This window comes from Sturnus vulgaris, chromosome 1 (genome assembly GCF_052056855.1).
Source record: "Sturnus vulgaris isolate bStuVul1 chromosome 1, bStuVul1.hap1, whole genome shotgun sequence".
NCBI classification, from domain to species: domain Eukaryota; kingdom Metazoa; phylum Chordata; class Aves; order Passeriformes; family Sturnidae; genus Sturnus; species Sturnus vulgaris.
The window spans coordinates 128,404,627-128,432,082 of NC_142243.1; the positions used below are offsets into that span (position 1 = coordinate 128,404,627).

General features: G+C 39.9%; 1 protein-coding gene across 1 annotated transcript; it reads left to right on the forward strand.

Moving 5' to 3' along the window:
* Nucleotides 1-23,236: 23,236 nt before the first annotated feature.
* On the forward strand, nucleotides 23,237-26,521 carry MRPL53 (mitochondrial ribosomal protein L53). Its single transcript, XM_014870726.2, has 3 exons — nucleotides 23,237-23,371; nucleotides 24,322-24,434; nucleotides 26,104-26,521. Exons 1-3 carry the CDS (start codon nucleotides 23,283-23,285, stop codon nucleotides 26,226-26,228), a joined length of 327 nt encoding a protein of 108 aa, XP_014726212.1. The 5' UTR covers nucleotides 23,237-23,282; the 3' UTR covers nucleotides 26,229-26,521.
* Nucleotides 26,522-27,456: the final 935 nt, after the last annotated feature.

The window sequence follows — 27,456 nt, forward strand, 5'->3', positions numbered from 1 at the left end:
GCTCTTTTGAATTCAAGAAGCACTGTGTAAAAATCTCATCCTTTATGCCATCCTTGCTTTACTTGAACAGCTACTCCAGAGCAGACTGGTTTGGAGAAAAAGAACATCTTTTAATTCCCAGGCTATCTGTATTTGTGTCTAGCACACAAACGTTGGCTTGTACTGATTGTCCCTTTTCCAAAGTGGTTCCTGCTTCACCTCCATTGTACAATTATGGACAACAAGTGTGCAACACTTCTACTCTCTCTGATTATTAGGATGGCCAAGTTAAGAGTCAGCAACCAGCCTTCTCTCACAGGAGAGGCTGCCCCTTCCCCTGCCCCTCCTGCTACTACAACATGCTTTCCCAACCAGGGACCAGCCAGTAGGCAGGACTGTTTGGAACACCCCGTTGCTGCAGACATGTCCTGCAACCACATTTGCTTTTCACGTGATTGTGTCTCATGGTGGTTCATGCTTCAATCTGTGATCACATGCCTTCCTCTCTGGATAGCAACAGTAAGGGCCTTGCTGTCACATGGGTTATGTTATTCTCAAATATATAATCCTTCATTTTGTTGACATTCATCCTGTCTCTACTACTGTAGTACTGAAGTTATCTCTCCAATAGGATATCCAAGCCTCCTCTCTTTTCATGTTATCACACACGTTCAGGACTTTAACAATTGTCACCTACACTGCTCGTATTTATTGTGCTGAAATCACTAATGGAAATATTAAAGAAGTTAAAGTTTCCTCTTAAGACTGAGGAATTTCTCATTGCTAACCTTTCCTTGATATAATGTTTTGCAGTGCCTCCATTTACTCCACAGACCTTAGATGGCAAGAGCTGACAGAAGAGCTGGTGCACAGAGAGCACTGTCTCATGGAACCATGCAAGAAGGCAGCTCCAGCCCAGGCAGATTGCAGTTGGGATCTGCAGGCAATGACTTTATTACAAGCCAGCATCTTACAAGTTGCTCTGATGGCATCCAGTGAACTGTGAGCTTGTAAGGTGATTACTAAAGTGTTGTGGCTGCAGAATGTTTGGTTTTCCTATCACCCCTGCAGTGAGACCCAGCTTGAGGAGAGGACAGTCCCAAGGTGGTGGTGATGGCATTTACAAATATTCCCTTCCTATATGGACAATGGCTGTGCTACACAGACTCTGGACAAAGCAGTGTGAAAGAGTAACACCCCTGAGAATGGTTTATTTGACCAGGTGGGCAAGATGAGCTGCTCCTGTGTGAGCAGTTTCAACCGTGCACACAGCTCCCAGTATCTTTCCTAGCAAACCCTTAGACCCATCCCTGGCCAGTGCTGGGCCCATGGCAGTGAGCAACTTCTGAGTAATGCCTGAGCATGGTCAGAGCTGTGTGGGTGGTTTGCTTGTAGCAACCCTGCTTGGGAGGATGAGGCAATTTATTAGTAAGCCACTCAATGCCAGTTGGCCCCAGCACTGGGAGCATTCCTAGGCACATCTAATTTATTATTACAGGCACAGACTTTGTGAATACCACTGTGAGATACCTTGGCAGTGTGCAGGGTACTATGTGGCCCAGATCTATTTAAACATGAAAGCATCTTTTTGCCTTTAAAAATATGAGTACCTGCTGTTACACCAGGGAGGTGTCAGTGTACCCTCTACTAGTCTGGCTGATGAGGCCATTCCCTGCTATGAGAGCACCTGGCAGGAGATGGCTCAGCTGTGCACTGATCTGCTGCTTAATTGATGCACAACCAGTTTCAGGCAAACTGAAAGCAAAATGGACACTACCTATAACCCAGCTGGGGTGCCAGGAAGCCTGGTGCTCTTCAAAGTAGTGGAGTGGGAGGTAAATGGCACAATATTTACAAGGATAATGCAAAGAGCTTTCATTGGCATGGGCTTAGAGCACCATGAGTTTGCAGGCCTGGCACAGGCAACTAAACAGCTCATCTGTCATCACTGGGAGCAGTCCAGAAGAGGTAGGCATTGCAAGGGCTTTGTGTGTCTGGAGCTTTGTGTGGCAAGCAGAAGTGCACAGTGAAATAGGGTAAGGAAATGGGATGCTGCATTACTTTGTCAATCCATGCCAATTGGCAACTGCTTTATGCAGTTTTGAAATCTATTAAAAGTTAGGGTGAGCCTGCCTGTTTCTTGTGTTTCCTTATCTGCCAGCAGAGTGTGGAACTATGGTCCTCATTAAAACAAGTAAAGGATGTTTAAAAAGAATGAAACAACTTTGTTAAGAACTGAGTAGACAGCAAGCAAAGTTTGGAAATGTCAGCAAAGTGCCTGTGATGCTGTCTGTGGAGAGAATCCCAGCTCCTGCATCAGTCTCCAGTGACGGGGTTACATGTTACCAGTATTTCTGCTCTTTCCCTCACTGTTGCACTGGGTAGAATAGGAAGAGGCTCCTGCCAGTGCCAGTGTCCTGATGGACCCCTGCCCACCACAGCATTTTCCAGGGGGTTTCTCAGGTTGGAGTGCAATAGTAAAGAAATGGTGGTAGAGCTGGAGAGATCTGCTGCTCGTGCTTCCTCTCCTTTCAGTTCCACATGTGGTGCTCTGATACCCTTACCCTCTCTGGCCTTCAGCAACCTGGCCCTGTCTCCTCTAGCTCCATGTTCATGGAGGTAGTTGAGCTCAGATTCAGCCTCTACATTCCTGTAGTTTCTTTGCTTTCCTCCTCTTCCCTGGTTGAGGTCCTCTTCCCCAAAGCCCTCAGTGGCTGTTGTAGTCTAGGAAAAGTGCAAGTCCTGTTTTACAGCAAAGGAATCACAGTATTTTCTTTGTCCTGAAAAAGTAATAAAAGAATATACCTTTTCATAATCTTTCCTACAGCAAGATCACAGCTAGATACCTGTGACAGTTCACTAAGCCTTTATTTCTTCTTTCAATGTGTGTCTATCAGAAGTGTCTGTCATCTAATTTATTTGATAGGAAAAACAATAGCAATAGTTTAAGATTACAGTTATAGAAATCAAGAAAACAGTTTTTAGGTTGGCTGAAGGCCTGGGCAAATTCAATTATGACCTCTTCTAGCAGTTATGATCTTCATATCATAGTGCATCCAGGTTTTATTTTATTAGCAGGTGCTAGTGTGAAAAGGCACTATTTTTCCAGCTCTCACATAAAAGTGTTTCTGTGCTAAAAAGCCTTTTGTCATTTGGTGGTGGAGTAGCAAATCACTGGATGAAGAAAGACTGCAAGTTACTGCAAGAGGGAGTAAAAATTGCAGTGACATTGGGCTTCATCAGCCAAGAACCAAAAAAAAAAGCAAATATAAACAGGATACTGAACAGTGGGACAGAAACCTGTTCACAAAAGTTCTGTCTTCTGTTTTAACCCCCATGCTCAGGGTACAAAAGGAGGGACCAGGTAACCCTCCAGTGACTTTTCCAGTCAGCACAGTCAACAGAGTTTTTAACAGAGACCACTCGGGACCCCATATTGGTGCTGGTAATAGTGTCCTAAACTCAGTGAATGCTATGTATAGACAGAATACAGATATAGTCATTTCTGCTGTGTGCCATTTTAAATACTGAAAAGGCAGTATTTCATTAAAGACCGGTAGAAAAAATCCCTAGCTTCAGGCTTGGATAATAGCTCTCCATCTGGGGTTGCTCTTGCTAGTGATGGCAGAGGAAGACATTACTTCTTCCCCTGACTGAGACAAAAGCCATCCCATAGCAAACAGAAGCTACCAAAATAATTTCCATCACTGGTCATGGGATTACATGGAGTATTTCTCCGGGGAACATCAACTTGGAATCAGCTGCAACTCCAGTGCTGATAATGTTCCTGCCTTCTCTGCTTTTTTCTTAAATTTTACCCAAATGGCCCAGAAGACTGGGATCCAATCCTTCTCCTTCTGCTGTCTGAGCTTTAAGACTTCTGCAAGTGTCATCCTCAGTTAAAAGTGCAGGTAGGCTACAACAGCCATCAAATATGGCTGTGGGGCCCATGCCTTTGGCAACCTTGTGTTAGGGAAATTATCCCTGACATCTTAGCTTGCAGGCAGTCTGAAATAGAAACCTGGAACAAAGTCTCTGTTTATAGACAGGTGGTATAGTGCAGTGTGGGTAAAAGCCAAACAAAAGCCTGTACTAACACTACAAATAACCCAATGTGGACAGGGAAGCTTGAGTCATAATGCTTTCACAAGATTTTAGGTTTATTTTCCCACACATCATCTCTTTGCTTTGCCACGTTTCTAGGCCTACCACACCTGTGTATTCAGGTGCAAGAGCTCTGAGGAAAGCTTTTTTTTGTGGAGAGTGAAAGACACTTTCAGAATTCCTTGCATCATGTATGTGCACAAATGCTTCCTGTCCAACAGGTTGTTTCTATGACTGGGAGGGGGGAACAAGATGTTGACTTAGTCACATGCAAATATAATTAAATCACTGACCACAGGAAAAAAGACCTCTTTCTCAATGGGACATGGGGAGCAGTGACAATTTTAAGGAACTTGAACTGATAGGAACTTGTTGTAGGATACATAAGAATCCATCTGATCATAGCCCATGTGGCATACTTTGTCCCTAGGACAAGGGCAGCCTTGGAATGCCACAGTAACACCACTTGGGTTTATGAGTCTTCATTAAAGCAGAGGGGGAACATGACTGCTCATATGGATGAGATGAGTCTGATTCTCTGCTTCCTACCTAAACCTAGGGAAGAAGCTGTTCTTTGGGAGAAAAACCAGAATTGCATTAGTACGTGTGAGAACTTAAGATTCAGACTTGTCAATCAGGGCTTTCACTGCATGGGCAGTACAGTGGCACAGTCAGTAATGGATATAAACTGGCATATGACCAGGATTTCTCAGTTTGTCTAGGAGAACTTCTTCATTGCCATTTGACTGGAATGTATCACTGCAATGCTGTTAAGTGTGCCAGCATCGCTCTGTGCATGGCTCAGCATTCCTCAGTAAAACTGGCTCTGCTTCTGTGCAATGAGTCTATTACCCTGATCAATTTACACTTCAGCATTGAAAATCAAGAAAAGTGGTAATAGTAGTATTTTTCTGGCTGGTTATAGCTAATGCCTTCTCTGCTTTTCACTTATGGCCTGGAAAGAATGGTTTTGCTACCATTGAACCAGGAGGGGAAGAGAGTAAAGGTACAGAACAGCTGGGTTTAATGGGCTGGAACAGATATAATTATTAAAGCAGTGTGTACACTTGTCATGCAAAGAGGGGGTACATATATATAAATGACAAGCAATTTAAATCAAGACTTCAGTTACAGAGTTTACAACTGACATTATACCTTGACATTATACCTGACATATACCTTAAATTCTGTAATTTAAAACAAACAAATCAAAAGCAATTTTAGTTATGGGGGCATAAACTATCTATATTTTAATATGCGGTGAACTTTTCACTTTGGACTATGTCATGTTTTACTTTTACAGCTATTTGTTCTTCTTACCTTGAATTTTACTTTAGGTTATCTGGGTGTTTCCAAGACAAATTCCTGGAGTGCCAGTTGAGCAATCATTTATTCTTTCAAAGAATACTCCAGGTGTGATGCATTAAAATTTTTGAGTCTTTGTGTAGCATTTATGTGCAGCTGGAAAAAAAATCTTAAATCCATTGAAGAGAAATGTGATAGTTTTATAATTTCAGTGAAAGCATTAAAAATAAATCATATGTTAAGAGGATCTCCATACTTCAACACTAATGCAATCTTAAATGACAGGATCTGGTATTGGGAATAGAGATTTTTCTCTATGGGATTAAGGGTGTCGATTTATATTTATGCAAATAAATTAAACTGCTTAATTTTAGACTGAGATTAACTATTTTTCATGCTGGTAGCTTGACAGTTTCCAGTATTTAAATGAGACTGGGACGAAGTTATGATGGAAAAAGTTTCAATCTGTAATTTATTCTTTAAATCAATGCAAACAATTAGCACTAGGGTTAGAAATTTAATAAACCATAATGATTATTAAAGTGGCTTAGAGGAAATTAAGTGTCCCAAAAAGGTGTTGCTTTTGCAATGATGACAGTATCCGTGTTTAAAATCTGAGAAAGCTGTTCCTAATTATCCATGGCTTTTCCTAATTACTATTTCACTTTTATGTATTCAGACCATAAAAGTCTCCCCCTACCATCAGACAGGCACCTGGAGACAGGTGAGCAGCAAGCAGCACTAGCAGCTGTCCCCAGGCCAGTGAAATCACACATCTCCAGAGGGGATTCAGCCCCAGGGAACAAGGCTGCTCCGTTTTGTCAGTGGCTGGGGCTTGACTGGTGTTTGTAAGGTGTCTCCTGCCAAAAACTCCTCCCAGCAGATGGTAACAGCAGGGTTATGCCTGACTTTGGAAAACTACAGAAGGAGTCCTTGTGAAGGGCCTATTTGTGATCCCAATGGCTTTTCCTTGTGAGAGGGCTTTTGTTGTACAAGGCATAATTTACTCAGGGTGTTTGGGAGGACACGGGTTGAGTGACTTGCCTTGGTACAGCAGAATATTGGTCTGGATCCCGTGATACAGGATACATCCCAGAGATTCAAATGGAATCTGACCTTTGTGAATGTGAAATATATTCCTTCAAATAAATGAAGTCTCTTTTTACTGCTGATGTAAAAAATGTTTGTGACACTGGATATTTTTAATTGCTGTTAAGAGAGGCTATTCAGACCCTGTAAGGATATATAAGGAAAAGTAGAGGAGCTCCTGGGCTCTCTGTGGTAGTCTTTTTATTAATGTGTGGACCTATGCCACACAGTGCTCCATACAACAGATGACTATGCAAATTACTTATCTCACTCCATATGTAGATTGCAAATGATCAGTTTAAGCTCAAATCGTACAAAATATGTTTTGATTACGTGTATAAATAAATCACATTTCCTTTTTTTTTTCTTTCCTAGCAATAGTCTTATTTTACTCCTATTATGCTGTCAATTAGTTTTTTAGGGTTCTCTGGGGTAACCAGAGCCTAATTAGCAGGTCTGTAATGGCTCATCGAGCTGTATTTTCAAGTCCTGGTTGACATCCAGTACTTAAGAATCCAAATTTCATTCAAAGAATATTTCCCCGATTGCAACTCAAGTACCAATTAGAGATGTAGAATGTGCTAGTTCCTGCACACTTTAAAAATTTCTAGTTAAAAGGAGTTGACTTCAACTTTTCATCTTCATTCAGAGATAAATTACCACACACAAAGTCACAGTTGTTTAAAGCAGATAAGGAAGGAAAATGTTCTGCAGGCACAGAGATTTGTGCTATCTCATGTTAACATCAAAATAGGGTGTCAGATCCTGATTTTTGGGGCAGTTCTGATGCTTACATAGAACAGTCAAAACACAGTTCTTATGTGACATTTTAAACTCACTTTCCTTGAGGAATGAGGTTCTGGTGTTCCTGTTGTTCTTCATGTGAGGCCTGTCTGCCTGTAATCCCCCATCTTTTTACACTGAATGCAGTGCCCAGTCGGAAGCACATGGGACAGATAATTATTTAAATCCATATGAATTTATCGAAGATGAGCAGCAGGATGGAAGGTACAAGCTGCTCTTAGCTTTACTACAGGAATGACTTGACCATGAGTGTAACAGTATTGCTAATTTAGGGAGTCCACACAAAGAAATGTTATGTCTGCCTCAAGTGCAGAAAACACTTGGATAGATACTTTTATATCTTTTTAAACATGAGGAAGTTAATACTATTAGCTCTGCTGCTCAAAGAACTATTTGCTTAGTTGTGCTTAATACCAAAGATCCACCAGCCCCACCTAGCAGTGACTAAGACAGACAGATGTAAAACACCAGGAAAAAATCTATCTCTAAACCCATGGCTTCCAAATGTCAGTGTGAGACCTGATTTTCACAATTCAGGCTGAGAACAATTCTGTCCCATCTTGGAGAAGGGTAGAGCTTTCCTCCAGCATTAAGCCTCTTGCTAAAAACCTCATATCAAGATGCATATAGATAACTAGAGGGAAAAAATAGATGCAGATTTTGCTGTAACCTTTATGACTGTAAATCAGGAGGAATGTGTTTTGTGCACAGTGGGATTAAACTAGATCTACAGTAGTGCTACTAGAAGGATACAGGCTCGGGATCGTCAGGTGCCCTGACACGGTGATTTATTTAGTTGTGGGCATTTTCTTCAGATAATTGCATAACAGACTGGTGGTGACTGCACAGAGGAGTTACAAAATAATCTTGAATTTATTACTGCTTCACTAATATTGACAATTAATGCTTTGTTACTGTCCAGATCCCAAGTGAGTTCTGCCCAGTACATCCCTGCTGTGATTTCAGCAAGTTCCAAATTCAGCTGCCACCAGGCAGCCACATCAGGCAAAGGACTGGGAAGTCTCCATATGAGGAAAAGCAGAATTTGGTTTGTTCAGCCTTGAGAAAAGATGACATACAGCACACCTTATCACTATCATCCAGTAATTAAAAGGTGGATACAAAAAAGATAGAGTTTCCATTCTTTTACAATTAATCACATGCAAAAGATGAGGGAAGATGAGTAGGTGTTACTGCTAGAGAGCTTTTGACTGAAAATGTTTTTTTTTCACAATGAGAGCAATCAGCCATTGGCATAATTTCCAACGGGAAGTTGTGGATTCCCCAACACCAGGCACTTTTAAGATCCAGCTGGACAAGGTGCTGGGCTATCTTGTCTAGAGCATGCTTTTGCCAAGAAAGGCTAGATAAGATGATCCTTGAGGTCCAACATGGTATTCTATGATTTTATGAAATACAAGAAAGCCACAAATATTGAGGGATCCTTCTTGGGCACTTGTTCATTCCAGGTGTCAAGGGTTAAGGCAGTAGAGCTGAAGTAAAGCTCCCATACTTAACAGCAGCTGATAAACTATTCTTCATATTTTTCCCTAATCCTATTTTTAAGTAGTTTATAATTTTGAGCTCACTTTTATGGCTCCTTCCTGGGAAACTTAAGAGCCCCACACATTTCTACCTTCCTGCAGTGAGATTTGGAGAGTGTATTTCAAGGCTGTTATTTCACAAGCATCTATGTAGTTGAAATATTGCATCCATACCCACGTCACCCAGCTGGAGAATACCTTGGTAAAAATCTGATCAATTATAACAAAATCTTATCACTCAAATTTCAACAGTCCAGCACTAAAGAACTTGTCACATAAATTTAAGGAAATGTGAACAATCCATGAACAGAAAATAGCCAATTACATTCAGCTAGTCACACAGGTTTCTTTAGATATGGCCTATCCAAATATGGATCAATCTGTTTAAGTTTTTCTTGCAGGAGCTGAAAAGATTTAAACTATGTGCTTTTACCTTTGTCTACAGAAACTTCCCCCTCCAGACAGTATCAGTACATTGCCACCATCATTCTGGTTTTAAATGCTGACATGGAACAAATAAACACTACTGTGCTGTATTGTATGTCCCTTGCAGCACAAATTTCTATTTTGTATCGTCTAAGGTCTTCCAGATTTGTTTCAGCGTTCCACCTTTACCTTTTTGTTGAACCTAGCAGTCTTGTAGTGTGCAGAAAATGATAAATTGCTCTAGTTTCAAGTGGAGAACATCTGTGTTTGTTTCCTGGGGGATAGCAAAGCTGATATTATTTCCCTCTCTGTGTGAAGCTGCTGTGTGCTTCTTCCAAATGGCTAAAGTAGCCACTGGAGTGATCCACATTTAAGTAGCCTGGGAGTCTAATTATCTAAGGAAAACTCATTTGAGCAAATTAAAGGAAGAACGAAAAATTATCAGAAAATAATAATAATAATAGTGATAATAATAATAATAATAATAATAATAATAATAATAATAGTAATAAATGTTGTGCAGTGGAAAAAAAACCCCATACTGTTTCCACCTACAGTGCTTCATCAAATTATCTGATTGTTTAGCTAAATCCAAAGAGTACAAAAGCCCTTTGTTACAACAATAACAAAAACATGCTGGATAAGAGCTGAATGAAGAAGGTTGTGAACTGTGAAGCTGTAAATATGGACACATTTTAGGACAGGAGCTGCTCCACTCTGTTAAGGACTGCTATCCCAGGGCAGGGCAGCACTTCCCAGGCACATCAGGACATTTCTGCACCTTTGCCCCAAGATAATTTCTCATGGTGAGAGAACACTGAGATCTTTTTGGAGTAGACCAATGAGGAAAGATGTGTTTCTCTCTGTGCCCTTAAAGCCTGTTCACTACTACCATTGCACTGAATCTTTTTGTTTTGTTTTGTAGCTAGATCTGAAAAGGCAAAAGGAGTCTGAAGTGTGTTTCTCATGATGGAGTAGTTCAATTCCATTATTTTTCCGGTTGAATCTGTATCATGATTTCTTCTTTCCTAACATCCATGTAATTGCTTTGTACCTCCAAACTATGGGGTTTTTTATGCCACATTATAGTGAAACATCTTGCAGTTGAAATTTGCGTCTGAAAAATTTTTAAACTGGCTTGAATTGAAATATTCATAGCTTTAGTCAGCAGAACAAACCCATACCTGGCACAGCAAAGCCCTGTAGGAACTCTGGGCATGTCACAAGAGAGCCTTTGGCTTGGAGTTGCCTTGCAGTGAAGCCCACACTGCTCCAGAGCTTCACACAACTCTTACCTTAGTGAGTTATTTGTGCATAGCAATAGCCACAATGGCCAACTGGGCCAGCTCATGGAGAAAAAAACCCAAACAGGTTAAGGATGGGGTCCTGTTGGAGCTGGAGAGATCTTACATTTTCATAACAGAGTATGAAATTCACCCAGGCAGGCAAGAAGGAATTAATACCTTTCGTGTCTAACTGGGGAGGTATGGCAGGCAAGTGGTAAACTGAGGTAATTTGACAGCAAGTTCAGCCATTCTGACATCACCTAGCAGTTAAATTCTAGAAATTCTGCTAGGATGACTTGTCAGCCACTGACTTGACTAAAAGCTGACTCATGGGCTGATGCCATTTGTTTACTTTCGTTCTGCTCCTTAGGTTGGAGCAGGAGAAAGGAAACCATATTGCCAGAAAACCCACCAAATCTAGTTGCATTCTTCACTTAAAATTATTTATTGCTGATCTTTCTTTCCACCATACAAAAGAAGATTTTAAAAGCAAACTATCAATTATTTTCTGATTTTCACAACAGTAATGACATTAAAACATGTTCTATCTCCCTTTATTATTGAGTATGCTGATATCTACTCACAAAAAAAAAAAAAAAGCCACACACTCCAAAGAAAAATTGAAAAATTCACAAAAAAAAGTAAAATATTCTTGCATTTCCTCTTTTGCAGATCTTGATAGATATTTAATGAGACTGGATTCTGTTTGGTTTACTAATACCAGAATATTGAAAACCTTACTAAAGAGAGCCAATGATTTTTGTGATATCAGTCCAAACTTATTCCCACATCCAGTGAATTAAATTAAAATATTTGCTATGCTCACAGAATCTAGGGATGTAAGTGCACTTCTCAAGATGTCCTTTGGAGCTGCTTCAGGATATCTAAGTCGTTTGCATGGGCTGGCAGATATGCCATTGGTCTTAGGAGAAAAGCTGGACCTTCCCACAAGGTGGGCAGCTGGAGAACAGGCAGGATGCACCCACTCCCTTAAATAACAGTAAGCACACATGGAAGGACAGCTGAATCCTGTTCAGGAGTGCAGAAATCTATCAGTTCTTTTTTTACTTGAATCCTTTTGAAACTCTGGATGAGTTCAGCATGAAGGAGAGAAATGAATCCATTCATAAAAATGAAGGCAGAGAGAGAGATGTCACTGTGATCAGTGAATTTTCTCCTGCCATCATTCTTCATCTTTCAATAAAGGAATTCAAAGGCAGCAGTTAGTCAAGAGTGATTCCAGGCTGCCTGTGTCTATAAGAAAGAGAGAATTAGGGGGAAGCAAGGAAGTCCTACATTTTTATAACACACAACACTGGCTGTAGTTTAAGTAATAGAAGACTTTCTGGAGTCCTGCAGGCCAGAGTTCCCCAAAGCAAAGCAGCCAGAACACACTAGAAGAAGCAAGAAATATTGCAAAGAAACAGAATATGGGGTCCTTTTACCTTACATTTTCTCATCATTGTCACACATGTTTAGGAGAGGAGGAAAAGAAATCAGGGTAGCACAAGTCTTACAAACAGGATGATAATGTAGAAAAAAGCAGAGATGCTTGGACAGACAGGACCAATTAAGCAATCTAGATGTGCCAGGAAAAAGATATCCTTACAACTGCAATGATTGCAATAAAAGCACACAAAAGACTGATTCTTTCTTCTTCAAATGCAAATAAGACTTGGAGCACATTGTGGCATGTGGCACACACGTCTGGGAAATGAAAGGCATCTGATATTTACTTAGCTTCCAACAAGAGAGTAGCATTTTGGCACAGACAAAGTAGCATAGAAAAGCAGGTGTGAGGTATGAATTTCACATTACCTGCTTCTATTGCCAACATTACTTGCTCTGTTACTTTAGTTGGAGTCTCACATTTAGAAAACCAAAAAATGACATTGTGAAACATCCAAGAGAAGAATTACACAAGCTCTGGTTGTTAAGCTGTGCACCAGTTTGAAAAAATGCTGTCTGGAAAATCCATTAAAGCAAATCTGATATAACTTGCCTGGCTGTAACATACAATTGAGCTCAATAGTGTTGGCACAATTAGACACAGTCACCATTTCTGTGTCACTCATCTTTTTTAAAGGAATTCGTACTAAATTCATATTAGTTAGAAGGTTATTCTGGCATTAGAGATAGTTTGTTTAGTCATATTCAGAAATTTCAACAAGAATTTTGAACCGATGTCACTTGAATAAATTTAATGGCAACAAACCTTTGATTCTGAGTACAGTATTAGCTGGTCAGTACCACCCCAGAAACAAGCATAGAGACAGGTTAATGCACCTAAATGTTTAATATGCAGGGAATATTTTGGGGAAGAATTTTGATTTATCCCTTCTCCCTTATTTGCACAGAAAAGTCACTCTCTGAGCACTGGAAAGCAGAAGGAGAATGGATCCAATTGCTCTTGCTGAACAAAATGGTGACCCTATGAAGTCTGCTCCTATGGATTCAGAGACTCGTCCAGGGAGTAGCATCCCCATGAGCCTCTTCCAACAGGACTACATTTTGTCACAGAACACCAGTGTTTTCAATGGATGTATCCTTGCATAAGCCTGGGTTTCTGTTGCCATGAATATTAGCAGTGCAAAGCATCAGATCCTTCTGCACAAGCCCTGCTGCAAAATACAGGTAGGTGCTTGTAGCCATCTGATGCATTTCCAAAGCACCCTCAGCCTCTTGTATTTCCAAGTATATTGTGGTTACTTATCTTTCCTTATCAAACAGATGAAAATGATATAGCATGAATATTATTTGGGGGCCGCTTTTTCCCCCCTACTTTATCATTATCGGTTATGTGACTTCAATAGTTTCCAGATCACAAGCTAAGAATTAGGTTAGTATATCCCTTCCTTCTCTTTTCTGCACCAATATTAACTTTTACAATTAATCAGCAGTTTTCAAGCAACTTCTTTGATTTTTTTGATTGATATAACACACAAATGCTTTAAAGTGCACTTATTTAACAGACATTTCTTTATTGAATGTCACCTGAGTGAGCTGAATTGAATTGAATGAGCTGAAAGATAACTTTTTCAACTGGCTGCATCTATTGTTTCCCTGGAATGGTTGCCAAAAAAAAACCAAAGCATGAGCCTTTTCAGCCAAGGTTTCAAGCACTGGCTGACCAGTGCTGCTCAGACCATACCAAGTTCCTAAAGGGGCAGAGCAACCCCTTTATGGATTGATACCAACCAAAGGGTTTGATTTCCCTTCTCTATTTCATCTAGATGTTATCTATCTTCATGCATACTCTTGTGCTGTGCAAATTCTATGGAAAAGCTGATGAAGACTGCTTCATATTTGACTACTTTTCCTGAAGGAAAATTTTCATAAATACATACAACATTGTCATTCCCATGGCACTTTGCTTTATGGTGTTTCCTGATTTTTGCTCCAAGGTCTTGATCATTCCCAAGTCATGTGGAGCCAGTTATGCATATATTCAAACTGGATGTCAATTGAAAGAGCATTTTTATTCAAGAATATGCACTGTCGGTCAAAGATTAGTATTTTAGTAAAGCTGTTGGTGGCTTCATCAAATTTCTGGTGAGGATCAGAATCCTAATCAGACACTTCTCTCTGTAAAATGAAATTTTAGCAACACAGAGAAGGGACAATGGTTTAGACTTAGATTTCTTTGAGTACAGCTTCCTTCTGGCCCCATTTGTCTTTGTGAGGTTCCTTTTACCATAGTCCCCTTCTCTGACTTGCCCTCCCCACATTTCTAAGATGAGAAGGCAGCAGCCTAATTTCTTTAGATGGAGAAAAAGATGAATGTTTATAGTTACTAGCTGCAACATTTACAACAAATTTGGAAACTGCCGGCTGCTGGTGCTGGTTTGGGGACTCTTTAGCCACCTGCAGCTCTCAAGCTGTTCAAGTGTAATTTGTTATGCTGGGGCTGCGTTCGTGAGCAGTGGGAGGCTGTTCTACCATGGGGCCAACTCGAACATTTAGAAGCAGGGGATCCTTGGGAGACTAATGAAGCCAGCACTGCCGGCTTGCAAAGGAGCAATGGGATGCCCTGGGAAAGCACTGTCATCACACACCCACAATCCCTGGACATTTTGAAGTATGTGGACTCTCTGTAGGGATAGGAAGCTGAGGAGCTGTTCCTTCATTTGTATTTTTTTAATTTTGTAACTCGCTTTAAGCCTCTTGGAGGTGCTGTAAGAGGGAGAAAGAGATTGAGTCATAACCCAGTTTCCAGAAACCTTAGCAACATGACACAGTCACAACCTCAGGTATGATAAGCATAGTGGAAAAAAACCCCTGACAGCTATGATATTCCTAAAGATAATTGGTTTTTACTGAGGAATTGTAGCATTAAGGAGTAAAAAATTGCATTATTGACATAAGTGCAGTGAAAAATCTGGTAGAGAAGCAATATCTGAAAGCAATATAAGTAATTTTCCCAGACCCTGGTCTTCTAGAAGAATGATTTTACCCATTAAGCTATTGCCAGATCTATAAACAGATGGGAATACTCTGATAGGGGAGAAGGAAGGTATATAACATAAAGCAAAAATCCACTAGTAAATCCTGTGACATACTTGAGTACATTCCCTAGGGGCACACAATGTATAAGTGAGACAACACGAATAGTAAAGGTCAGAAATTGTGGACACAAATCACAAAAAAGAATAAAGAAATCTCCACTCATGGAACACTTTAATGAGATGAAGCTTCCCTTCATATCTTTAGAGTTTATAGGTATTGACTATGTCCTGAAAGCCTGCAGAGAGGGGGAGACAGGAGCAGCTTATTCAGACAGTGAGAAGCACAGAGGATTTAAACTTTAAATGTGTCACTACCAAATAAAAAAATCAATAACTGAAATAGATTATGTATATATTTGCCTAAGACTGGGAGAAGAAATCTGCTTGATTACAGCCATGTAGGTGGAAGCCCTACAAAAGGCAGAGCAGTGCTGTTGGCTACTGCAGGCAGTGCAGGGTGCAGCAGCAGAGACTTTGGCTCATCACCACTGTTCCATGGGAGCTGTCTGCTGGCATAAATGTGTTCTGTGAGAAGCCACAGGCAGTTGCCTCTTTGCTGTGTGCTGCTGCCTTTCTCAAATGGTGCACTCCTTTCTGTGCAGTCATGGCAAAATCAACACTCTTATCATTTTGGACAGTGGAGCATCTGTGGAGACAAATCAGTTCTGTGCCTGTAGCATGGGAGTGGGCAAAGACATCACCTGAATTTTAGTGCTGCTAATAAATTCAGCTGCTGCTGTACAAGGGACATATATAAAAGGAAAGCCTGTGCTCCCCAAACTTCACATTGTTACTGTACCTGTACAGAGTTGATGTATTTTGTCAGAAAAATCTGCCTCGGAAACTGGCGTTTTATGCTTTGTTTGATGATACGGATTTGCTGGGAGGGACTACAGTAAATGAATGTACTCTCTCATTGCAGGCATGATGGAAATTTAATAAAATATCTAAATTCATAGCTTCTCTTCCTTCCTTTTGAAGTGGTTATCTCTTAAATATTTGTTTGTATCTCTACAGAGCTACAGAGCTTGATATGGTCATACCAGTCACAAACGTTTGATTTCCACAAAGTTTCTCAATGGGGCATTGATAAGACACAAATTTTCTTACTGCTAGAAATTATTTTTGGAACATAAATTATATTTTATATATTTTTCTAGATTTCAGATATTAAATATTCTTTATATCTTATATATTGATATATGTTATAGTAATTGATCTCTTATTTCTATACACTGCTCATTCATCAAGAAAAAACGAAAACAGAGTAAATATAAATGTATTGGAAATAATTCTATTCAGTACTACAGAGAGGAATGTGACTGACCTTAGGGAAATTTGATCCAGCACTTTCAATAGGTGAACAACAGCATTATATGCACAAAAGTAAACACAAGTGTTTGAAATCTCTGATTTGCACATTCTCTGTTTAATATGTCACACAAGAAATTGGATAAAGGTAAGAATTGAATTGGTTATCCTAAGGGTCCTGAAATGTTTAAGTTAATTAATGTAGTTCAAGAGGGATGAAATGTAGATATACTGTCAGTAATTCAGGACTGGGCAAAAACTGTGATTATTTCTTCTGGTTCGAGTGATATAGCAAAGAATCTTGGATATTTTTAAAACATTAGGAATCTCTGTCCGGAAAAATCTGACCATTTGGAACCAGCCTAGTAACCAATACTCTGCTATCTCTTATCATCAGGGCTGAACAGCGACCACTTACGCCTTGGTGATCAACCTTTACTGATCTGTAAAGATCAGTAACATTGTGGATCCTCACAGTGTTTGAGGGGAGAATGAGAGTCCTTGACCCTGACTGGAACTCTGCAAAGAGTAAGAAATTTTTTAATTTTCTTTTTAACAATCCTACATGAACCCATAGGCCATGGAAGAAATAAGCATCAATAAGCTGAAAATCATTGCTTTGAGAAATGATACTTGGATCATTCCTGGATTAACTGATAATATACGCCTGAATAAAACTCACCAGTTCTGCAATTTATATGGCATTTCATATTCCTAATTTCATCTGTGTAACATAAATTTCATGGGAATATCTACCTCAATTGTCATCTGCTGCCTATTGTTTCTATAATGTAGCTTCTGTATGTATAACAAACAATTCTTGCAATGTCTTATTTGTTGTCATCTATCTTTTGACATGTTGCTTCAATTAGTGCACAATAATGTAATTATTACACTACTATTGTAATAAGGAGATATCTGACAAAAACCTCAAAATGGCTCAGATCTTCATTCTATTATTTCTTCAGTAAGTCAGTGCCTATCACTGACCCCACTGCACCCGGAATTCTTGTGGGACACCACCTGAATCGTACTCTTCCTGTCCTGTGCAGGCTTTTAACAAAACTGACCTCTTTTATTCTAGTACAAGGTAAGACCAACAGATTTGTGATCCAGTTGCTAGGGGGTTTGGTGTGGGGTTTTTTTTATAACTGTGCATAGGACTGCAAATGTAGAATGAGCTTCACATGAAGGAAGTTGTGGCTTATTTAAATTTACAACTAAGAATATTTTTATCATGGCCTCTCAGTAACTCAAACTACCTTTATATTGGAATTACAATACTAAATTTAGTAGCATGTCAATGACATTGACACATGTTTGAATTTAAAGAAATATGGTCTTCTACTCTTATAGATGAAAGAATTCTTTGCAATGACTCTCTTGAGGAGATACCTTTCACTTAGGTTAATAAATAGATTAAATTATATGAAACTTTTTACAGCAAATGGTTGCATTAAAATCTCCTAATTTGATATCTAGTTCCTTTATATCTAAATGTCTAGATTCTTTATGTTTCAACTTTTTTCTGTGTTAAGTAGGTATTCTATGGCTTTCATGCAGGCCATGCCTAGATACATTCTTGAAATCTATAAAATAGAAGTTAAAACTGGTGCAAAAATAAGCTTGTAGAATATAAAGTAAAAGTTTTTGACATGTTAAAAATGAAAGCAGAGAGACTATCTTGACTGGTCACCACATTCAATTGAGCAGTGTTGTTATGCCTTGCTGACAATACTAATAACTTAAACCATCAATCTATAGGCACAGCTATTCTTAGCAGAACACAGTGAAAACAAACTGCTTTGCTTATGGTATTCACAGCACTGAAGCATGCCCTTAGCAAAGTGGTACAAATGTCAATATGCTGCTGAGCTCCTCAAAACCTCTAACAAGTTATTTGAAGCACAGACAAACCTTCAGGAAGTCTTTGAAAATATAGATCAAGTTCTGCACTTGTGAAAAATCTCTTCCCCCTCAAACTATGATAATGACTCTGAGTCAGATCTGTCAAATGGGACTGTGCCTGTGACCCGTGAGCCACTGAGTGCAAGGACACTTAAAGTAAAAATACACACATTAAATCTACCTGGAGCTTCAAGAACAGATTCCAGATCTCAAGGATTTAGGTGCTAACCTTGAGTTGTTACCATTCATTTCAGCTCACCTTTATTCCTTTTGCTATAATGATAACGAATTTTCTTTGCTGGAAGCAAGTGCATACTTTAAATCAACATAAAAATCCAAAGGATAACTGCAGATATTTAATGTAGTATTTATTAGGGAAGAAAATGTACGAAATAAAGCTTTTGGTATTATCCCCAAATAAAAGTTTTTTGTATTATCCTCAAGAAATTAAGTTACAAGTCAGGAAATGGCACAGTATGTTCTCAGCCAGTTAAATGCTGTGTATTATTTTAGCAAACATTTCTGCTGGCAGTTGTTAACCTCAGGCAATAGAAATACATGTTTGCAGAGGAGTAAAGAGCAACTAGGGAATCTGTTTATTCATTCCCATAAGAGCTTTTCTGAACTGATACACAGAGTTATTATTTCAGCATTAATTATAAAGCAGGCTTATTGTAAGTGGCACCTTTGCTGGTTGATTTTATTTTTTATTTTTGAAAACCACATTAACAGCATACAATTATTACTTGGTTTATAAATAAAATGCAAAATTTGTTGTACTATTAGTAGAAAACTATGCTTGACTTCCACAATTTTCAGTGAATAAAGGACCTTTACCAGCTCTTCTCTTTGGGAAAATATTTTTAAAATTCAGTAACTGACATATGGTGTAAAATATTCAGTTCAAAGGAAGAAACAAAGCCAGACAGAAAACACAGACTGGTTTATATTTTTATGACTATAACAGTGTTCTTCCAGTATGGTAGGGAATTCATTCCAACATGTCCTTCAATGTGGCACTAGTATTTTATAATGACTTGCTGCAAGTCCTTTGTGATCTTGACTGTCTCTGTCCATTGCTCGAAGTTATGCTCCATGATACTGCACCTGTCAGAGTGTTTTTCTGTTTCCAGAAATAATTTGCTTCTCCTGTCAGGTCCAGCACACAGTGTTTCTCAAAGAGCCTCTTCTGGGTGGTCATCTGGAAGCATCACCTTGGTGCAGAACAGGCAGGCTGCTGGCTTTGTGTTGGTTCACTTCTCCTCAGCACTGCCTACTGCCCTGAAGGCAGCATTAAATTCTATTCCTGGACTACACAGCATTTTAACTAGATGTGCAGACATGACATTTTGATTGCTAAATTCCAGGCCTATTGACATTTGTGACAAGGCTCAGAGAAAGACTCAGCAGAAAAAGGATAAAGATGCAGAGAAGGCAATCAGCTGAGGACAGTCAGAGATAACTATCCAAGTGTCCAGAACTGAATAAACACAGAGAAGTGTTATACCAAACCTGAAATGCAGCATTGAGAAGACTCTCTCATGCAGCATTTGAAGAGCAATCAAAAGCCAGAGCCATGGTGTTAAAAACAGGCATGTCCAAACCATGGAGAAATTAGATTTGAATTCAAGAGTTCTGAACTGTGGGCATTTCTGTAGAAGAGAAAATGAAAGCAGCTAAGTAAGAAACAGAAAGAAAAGCAGAAGAATCTTCCCAGGATCTAAAGGATCTGGAATGATCAATGAGAAAAGAGGAAAATTTACTTAGTATAATTAATACTACAGGCCTTTACCTGCATAACTTTTTTCTGCATAACTACAGTGTAAAAAGCATGGCTGCAGTTTCTTCCTTGTTGTATATGGTACTTAGATATAAATCATCTACGGGCTCGTGGCTACGCTTCAGTGAAACTGATGATATGAAAGTCTGTAGACTTAGGATGAGGCAGTATTGATAATAAAAGAGATCCACCTAGTGAAAGGAATACTAAAATTGTTTCCATTATAAAAATGTATCTTTTGATGCTTCTTCATGTTATTATGCTTTAGGAATGTGCATGATTATCACTAAGTATAAGAATCATGTATCATTCAGACTCCCAAGGATGTCCTTGAAGAACAGTCTCAAATGCAGACACTTGAGAGTTCCCAGATTACCTGCTGGAGCTGGAGAGACTGATTCAAGGTCTTACATGGATAAATTATCAGTTTTCCTGAAAAGGCAGAGGTCAGTTGGAGTTACTCTGGTATAAACTGAGGGTAGTCCAATGTACTGCATTTAACCACCACCTGGTTTTAAAGGCAGATGCTTGGGTTTGGTTGTTTTATTTATTTATTTATTTATTTATTTATTTATTTATTTATTTATTTATAATATCTGTGTCCCTTTGCTGCTTATTTATCTGATTTAGTAGCTGTAAAATTCACACTCTCACTGGAATTTATCATCATCTAAAACTATTGCATTTAGAGTAAGTGTTGAGAAAGACTTGGTTGTCCACTAGCAGGGGTAGCATTTCAGGAAGAGATATTCCTATTTGTAGGGATGAGTAGGAATTTCATGTCACAGATACAAACTATTCTTTGAAGGGAGAAATAGAACACAGAGCCTTAAAGTTAACAGATATCTGTTGTATGGTGTAACTGTGAATCTCCCAGACTTCAAAAAATTAAAAATTGCTTTGAAATATCAGAGTTAGTTTTCAATTACTCTGAACAGATGGCTTAAGGGGAAAGACACAAATGTTGCTGCTGACAATAAAAGTAAAAAAATTAACTGATCTGAGTGTTGAAAGGAGTAAACAAAATTTTCTCTTCATTTAATTGTGCAAATGTAAGCTAAACATTCTTCTTAAATTACCATCAAAATGCAATAACAGCAAATGCAAAATTGTTTTGGTCATGCATATTTTTAAGTCAGTGAGTGCTACAGTACCAACAGTGTTAAGAATGGAGCCCTTAGAAATATCAGTGATCACTCTTTCTTCCCCTGTCCTTAACTGGTGTTATTCCTCCAGTGTTACCATAGAAGCCAAGGGAAATTTCGCCACAGATTTTGAATGGAGTACATTGAGCTCTTTGTGTTATAATGAAGCCAGAGATGTTGAAATTTCATAAGTTACTGTTGCCTTCCAAATGCAAAATATTCTATTTACCTGGCCCTGTGTCTAAGTGACCTATACAGGAAAAATCCCTATTTAAACTAGCTATTTGTTGGTGACGGTGAACTCTTTTAGAATATATCTATGTATTTTTCTCATTTTCTTTTCCAAGAGGGCAGACCACTATACAGAACATATCTAAATATATGTAAATATAATTTTTTATTCTCTTGAGAGAAAGAATAAAAACTTTAAACATTACAACCATATTGACTCCATTGTGCTTAGTTTTGCTAGCTAATTTCTTGTCCAAAATCTCACTGAAGACAATGGTTTTACCAAACGACTATGTGAGTTTTTTAAGGAAGAGGACTTGGAATAAACAAAGATGAGCTTCTATTCTACCCATTCCAGGAGATGACAGATATTTAATGCAGCTCCCGTCGCTCGGGATGGCGGCTCTGTATCGAATACCGTACGGAAATTCTCAAGGTGTGTTTGAGCGCCGTGGCCGCCGTGCCCAGGGGAGGTGCGGGCGCTCGGAGCCACCTGCAGGGCGCTGTGTGCCATCTAGTGGCACCGGGACACGCGGCCACACCGGCACCCAGCAGAGCCGCAGAGCCCATCAGCCTGGAGAACACCTGGGGATCGTAAAGTCCAACCTGAGGCCAAACACCACCTTGCCAACTACAACATGGCACCAAGTGCCACGTCCCGTCTATCCTTGAACAGGATGGTAACTCCACCGCCTCTCTGGGCAGCCCTTTCCAATTCCATTTCTTGAAGAATTTCTTCCTATTGCCCAACCTCAACCTTCTCTGGTGCAGCTTATGACTGTCCTCTTGTCCTGTCGGTAGTTGCCTGGGAGAAGAGGCCAATCCTCACCTGGCTATACTCTCTTTTCAGGGAGTTGGAGGTCTCAGAGCCTCCTCTTTCCCAGGCTTAATTCAAAATCTGGGAAGCATCTCCTGGACATAACCAGTCATGAAAGAAAAACCAAATGTGTTCACGTCCAACAGCAGTGCCTCTTGCAAATCTGTCTCCTCCTTGATGTATTGCAAAATACTGCCTCTAATTTATCTTTAGCTGTATTGGCAGCTCCTCACTGATCTTTGTCTTCCCCCTCTACTCCACTCTTGTGAAAACCCACCTGGACTGCTCATCCAGCTCTGGGGCCCTCAGTACACGAAAGACATCGACCTGTTGGAGCAGGTCCAGAGGAGAACCACGAATATGATCAGAGGGATGGAGAACCCCTCCTACAAGGAAAGGCTGAGAGAGTAATGGCTGTTCAGGCTGGGGGAGGTAAGTCTCTGGGGAGACCTTGTTCTTTCCTTCCAGTACCAAAGGGAGACTACAAGAAAGCAGAACAGGGACTTTTTACAAGAGCATGTAGTGACAGGACAAGGGGGAATTGCTTCAAACTACCAGAGAGTCAGTTTAGATTAGATTATTAGGAAGAAATTCTTTGCTATGAGGGTGGTGAAGCACTGGAACAGGTTGCGCAGAGAAATTGCGGATGCTTCCTCCTTGGAAGTGCTCAAGTGCAGGCTGAATGGAGCTTTGAGCAACAGGTCTAGTGAAAGGTGCTCCTGCACAGGAAGGGCGATTGGAACGACATGAAATTTGAACCCCCTTCCAACCCAAACCAGTCTATTATTCTCTGACATAGGCAGGTCAGCTGGCCCCTCTCTTCCACAGCCAGGAAGGAGCCCGGCATCGAGCCCCTCGGGTCATGAAACGAGACTCGTGGTGCCGGCAGCCGCCACAGCCAAGGGAGCGCACCCGCAGGCCTCCCACCGCCGCGGCCGCGGCACGGACTACAGTTCCCAGGTGCCCACGGGGCGGGCCGGCGCGGCCGCCGCTGCCGAGCGCACCTGCGCGGGGGCTGCTGGGAGCTGTAGTAGGGGGCGGGGAGAAGATGGCGGCCAAGGTGAGCCTGGTGCTGCGGCCGGTGAAGAGTATCGTGGTCCGGTTCTGCCCCTTCGAGCCCAACGTGGAGAGCACCAGGTAAGGGGGCTGCGAGGGCGGCCCTGGCCCCGGGCCTCTCTGCCCGGGCTCCCTGTCTGTAGACGCCCCAGCGCCCTCCGTACGCCTTTCCTGTGGCCTCCAGGGCGGCGGGTGGTTCTGCGCGGGCTCCGCGCGTCTCCCTGCGGGCGCTCGGGCCGGGCTTTGGCGCCCAGGCTCGTTCCGTGCTGCTGGTCCGAGCGTCTGTGCCCAGCCAGACCCTTTTTGTGGGCGTGCACTGAGCTTTACCCGAGTACTCCGTGGGTTGCCCCGCAGTGGCCGATCCTGTAGTGTGGGTGTATAACCCCTCCAGGTGCTGGTAACGGGGCAGCGGGGCAACCGCGGCTCCTCTATCCCCGTAATTGCTTGTTGGAGAAATTTAAGGGATTGTGCTTCTCCAGCGATGTAGGTTCTGCACCGAACAATTACAAAATGCCGTTTTGCAGGGACTTCACAGGCACATCTACTTTTAAAATTAATTTATCTTAATTTAGAATATCCTTAAACTGCCAGAATAGCAGCTTAAAGTAGCTGTCATGCATTTCAGAAATCTACAGGAGACCAAAGATGTCATATAAATAAATGCTGTCTCAAATCCAAATAAGAAAACATTGGCAAGCAAATGATGTATAAAGAAAAATGAAAGTGCCTTTGCTGTTTATTTTTTTTATTATTGTTACCAGTCTAGCTAAGAGAAACACAAAAAGTGTATACACTGAAGTTTTACAAAGTTCTTTGATATGCTTTTTACATGTTACTATATGAGAAATATCCATTTTGATTTTTAAGAGTGATTCTCTCATAAGAAGTACCTGTCTGAACTTAAGTATAAATCCTATTTTGTTTATATTCTGTGGCCCAGCAATATTGAGATACGCAAATTAGTTTTAGAAATATGCTTACCTTAATTTCTGACTACAACATATTTAATATATTTTTTAATATCTTTTCAGAAAATTTCTCCAGTGTATTTATCATAAAAAAGTCCAAGCTACTAATACAAACTGTGAAGTGACTACCGATGTGAGACATGATGGATCTGAGCCAGTTGTAGATGTTATGTTTGGTAAGGAACTTGTTTTTAAACAGACAAAAAACCCCTGGGTTTATGTTGCTACAATGTTACTGTATTCTGTATTTTATTTTTTTTTTAACTGTGATTTTTTTTTTTTTTTTTTTCTCTGGTTCATAACTAGATGTTGTGCATCTGAGAGGAAAAAAGAAAGAGGGTGTCACTAACAGCCTGATGTCTAAATAAATGTGTATAGATGTCTCTACTATTGTTAGATCTAGGGGATCTTAGATCCAACAGCTGACAACACTGGAGCTGACTGTACTTTTGTAGTGATATATTTATATGATCTTGCATTCAGGTACAATTCCAGGAAATAAAATGTAGATCTCATTTTTATATAATAATCTGTTTACTTTCTGTAATTTTTTTAATGTTACCTGCGGTGGAGGCATCTCAGTCTTGAGAACACAAGGTTGAATACCTTTAGTTGCTTATGCAACCTATTTTGAAGGAACTGCTCAGGTGGGTGAGGCTATACATGTGCAGATGGACCTGCAGAATGAGGTCAACCACGTACAACAAATTTCTTGGTTTCCTTTGAGGGTATAGTGAGTGGGCAGGGAATTGGTGGTGGAAATTTCATCAGTTCTGGAAGCATCCCAGATTCTAGGCTATGAACAGATGGCTCTAATCTGCTTTTGTCCTTTTCTCTGGCTGCATCTTCTTTCCTGCTGTATTGTAATGGACCAATGTGTCACGCAGCCCATTAAAGTTTTCATTAATATTGATTCCTGCTACCCTCTTATCTTTAAACTTCCATATTTTTAGTGAATTGGTGGAGATGTCAAAAGTGTTGAATGTTTTGCTTAGGAAAGTTTACCTATTTCAATGTTAACATTGCTTCTCTCTCTCTCTCTCCCCCATGCCTCTGTCCTACCCATCCTTGTGATGTATTAAGACTAAGGCAGTAAAGCTCTATGTTTTTTTGCAATGTAAACCCAAACCAGTTTATCTCATTAATGCCAAGACACCTCTAAACCCTTCATTTTTTAAGAGCTGATTTTTCTCCAGTGAAGTGTTTGTAGCCCTTCTAGTTGGCAAAGATGAGGCTGGAACATGGATGCTAGGCATCATATTTCAGTGTATGGGTTTGGGTATCGGTTTTGTATTTGCAAATCTTGCAAAATAATTAACTTGGGTAATATTCAACTTTTACTATTCCCTGCCTGTTTTAAAATAAATTCTTTCAATATTCTAGAAATCCTAGTGCTTCCTATTTTTTTGACATTATAACCACAGGATTGTGTGAACCAATTAATTGTTTTGGCTGAAGAAGTATATTAAATGAACCACAGACAACAGGCTACTAAAATGCTTAGCCATGTGTGGAAATTGTACTTTCCAATGCCTTCTTTGCCTTTTGTGAGATGACTTTGGGGGCATAGTATGAGCCATCCTTATAAAATGTGTTCTTTTTATAGGAATACCTCAACAAATGCTTCAAATTTTTCAATAATGCAATGCAGAAATGAAAATTAGGAGCATATTGTGTGCAGTTTGATGTGTTTGTTTGGTGGTGGTGCATAGTCAGGTTCCTTGGTAGCTGGAGTACTTTCTAGTCAGACAAGGTGAATTGTGTATTTGGATTTATATGTTCAAAACAGCTGCACACCAGAGTAGCTGTCACTTTGTGACTTTTTAAGGTTTTCTTCATTTATAGCTGATGGAGATCGACTGATAATGAAGGGAGCCCACTTGACGACAGGGGAAATGTTGTCAGCATTGTCGTCCAGATGTCATGCAAAAGACCTTAAGGAAGAACAGAAAAGCAAGAAGAATCCCTGAAGGATGGAAAGAACAACTGTGTTTGCATCTACATGTGTTAGAAACAGCAGGCTGCACAGAAGGCTATTTCCTATGCAACACAATCTGAGAGATGGCCAAAAGACTAGATGTTCCCTGCCTTCCCTTGAAGGAGAGCATGCTAGATCAACAGATCTTCTAACATTAGTGGGTCAGAGTGGCATAAGATGCATGATTGCATCTTTCTAAGCAGCTGCATGTTGGACTAATATCACATGTATTTGCATATCAATGTGAATAATGCACATTAGCTATTAAATTAATACTGCAATGAAGCCAGATCTCTTTGGATATTATTTCCTGCTAAAGTTCTATTAGAGTAAGGTAAAACGTTTTTAGAGTGCTTATTATTATTATTATTTGAAAGCTATTGAAGTCATTAAAAATCTGAAGAAAACTTTTAAAAGTATTCATCATTTACTTAGCTGCAGGACAGCAGGCTGCGAATGTGGAGTGTTTTTTGTACTACTATGTTTATGATACATCTGTTGCTAAGTCCCTACCACTTTCTTCCTCTTTTTTTTTGAAGGAAGTGGGAAATTTGCTAAATGTAAATTTAGCTCAGCTATTAAAGTAACAAGGTTATGGGACTGTCAACACAGAGTAGAGTTACTCATCCTGCATAAAAATAACTAAGTATGGCTCAAGTTAGTTTTTTGGTAATTGGAGAAAAGGGCTATCTTTGAAGTTCAGTTCTGTAGTGGTTTTGTCACTCGCTTTTGGAATATGTCATTAACTATTTTATAAACATCAAAGGGAGAGCTTTATTTGGTGTTTATAGTCCCATGTCCAACCCTATTATTTATTACAGTAACTGCTTAGGTGTCTCATCTGTATTGCAAAGCTCTGTGGGTTTGGAAGGGTCGATCTCTCCTCAGGCTGTGCAGGTGAAGGTATCACCTGCACATGTGTTTCATGTGCATCAGTTTTGTTCATAACAAAAATGTAATTCCAGTTTTGAAAATTGCAGGTGTGGAACTCTTGAGAGGCTTCTACCTTTTTATAATCAGATGCCTGATTTCTCTAAAACTAGTACATACACTTCCAAAGTGGCAGTGGATTCAGGACACAAATCTGAAACTAGTTTTACCTTACTTTTGCCAAGCTTACTAAATGGACATTGTCCGTTCTGAAAGCAAGATGGTTTTAAATAGCACTGTCAAGGTAATTCTTTGCAAGTTCTTCATTAGAATGTTGAAGTCAAGGTGAT

Coding starts and splice junctions, on each gene's coding strand:
- MRPL53 (XM_014870726.2), top strand. CDS start 23,283: ATGGCGGCCAAGGTGAGCCTGGTGCTGCGGCCGGTGAAGAGTATCGTG. Junction 23,372..24,321: donor CCCAACGTGGAGAGCACCAG/GTAAGGGGGCTG, acceptor ATATCTTTTCAG/AAAATTTCTCCAGTGTATTT. Junction 24,435..26,103: donor AGTTGTAGATGTTATGTTTG/GTAAGGAACTTG, acceptor CTTCATTTATAG/CTGATGGAGATCGACTGATA.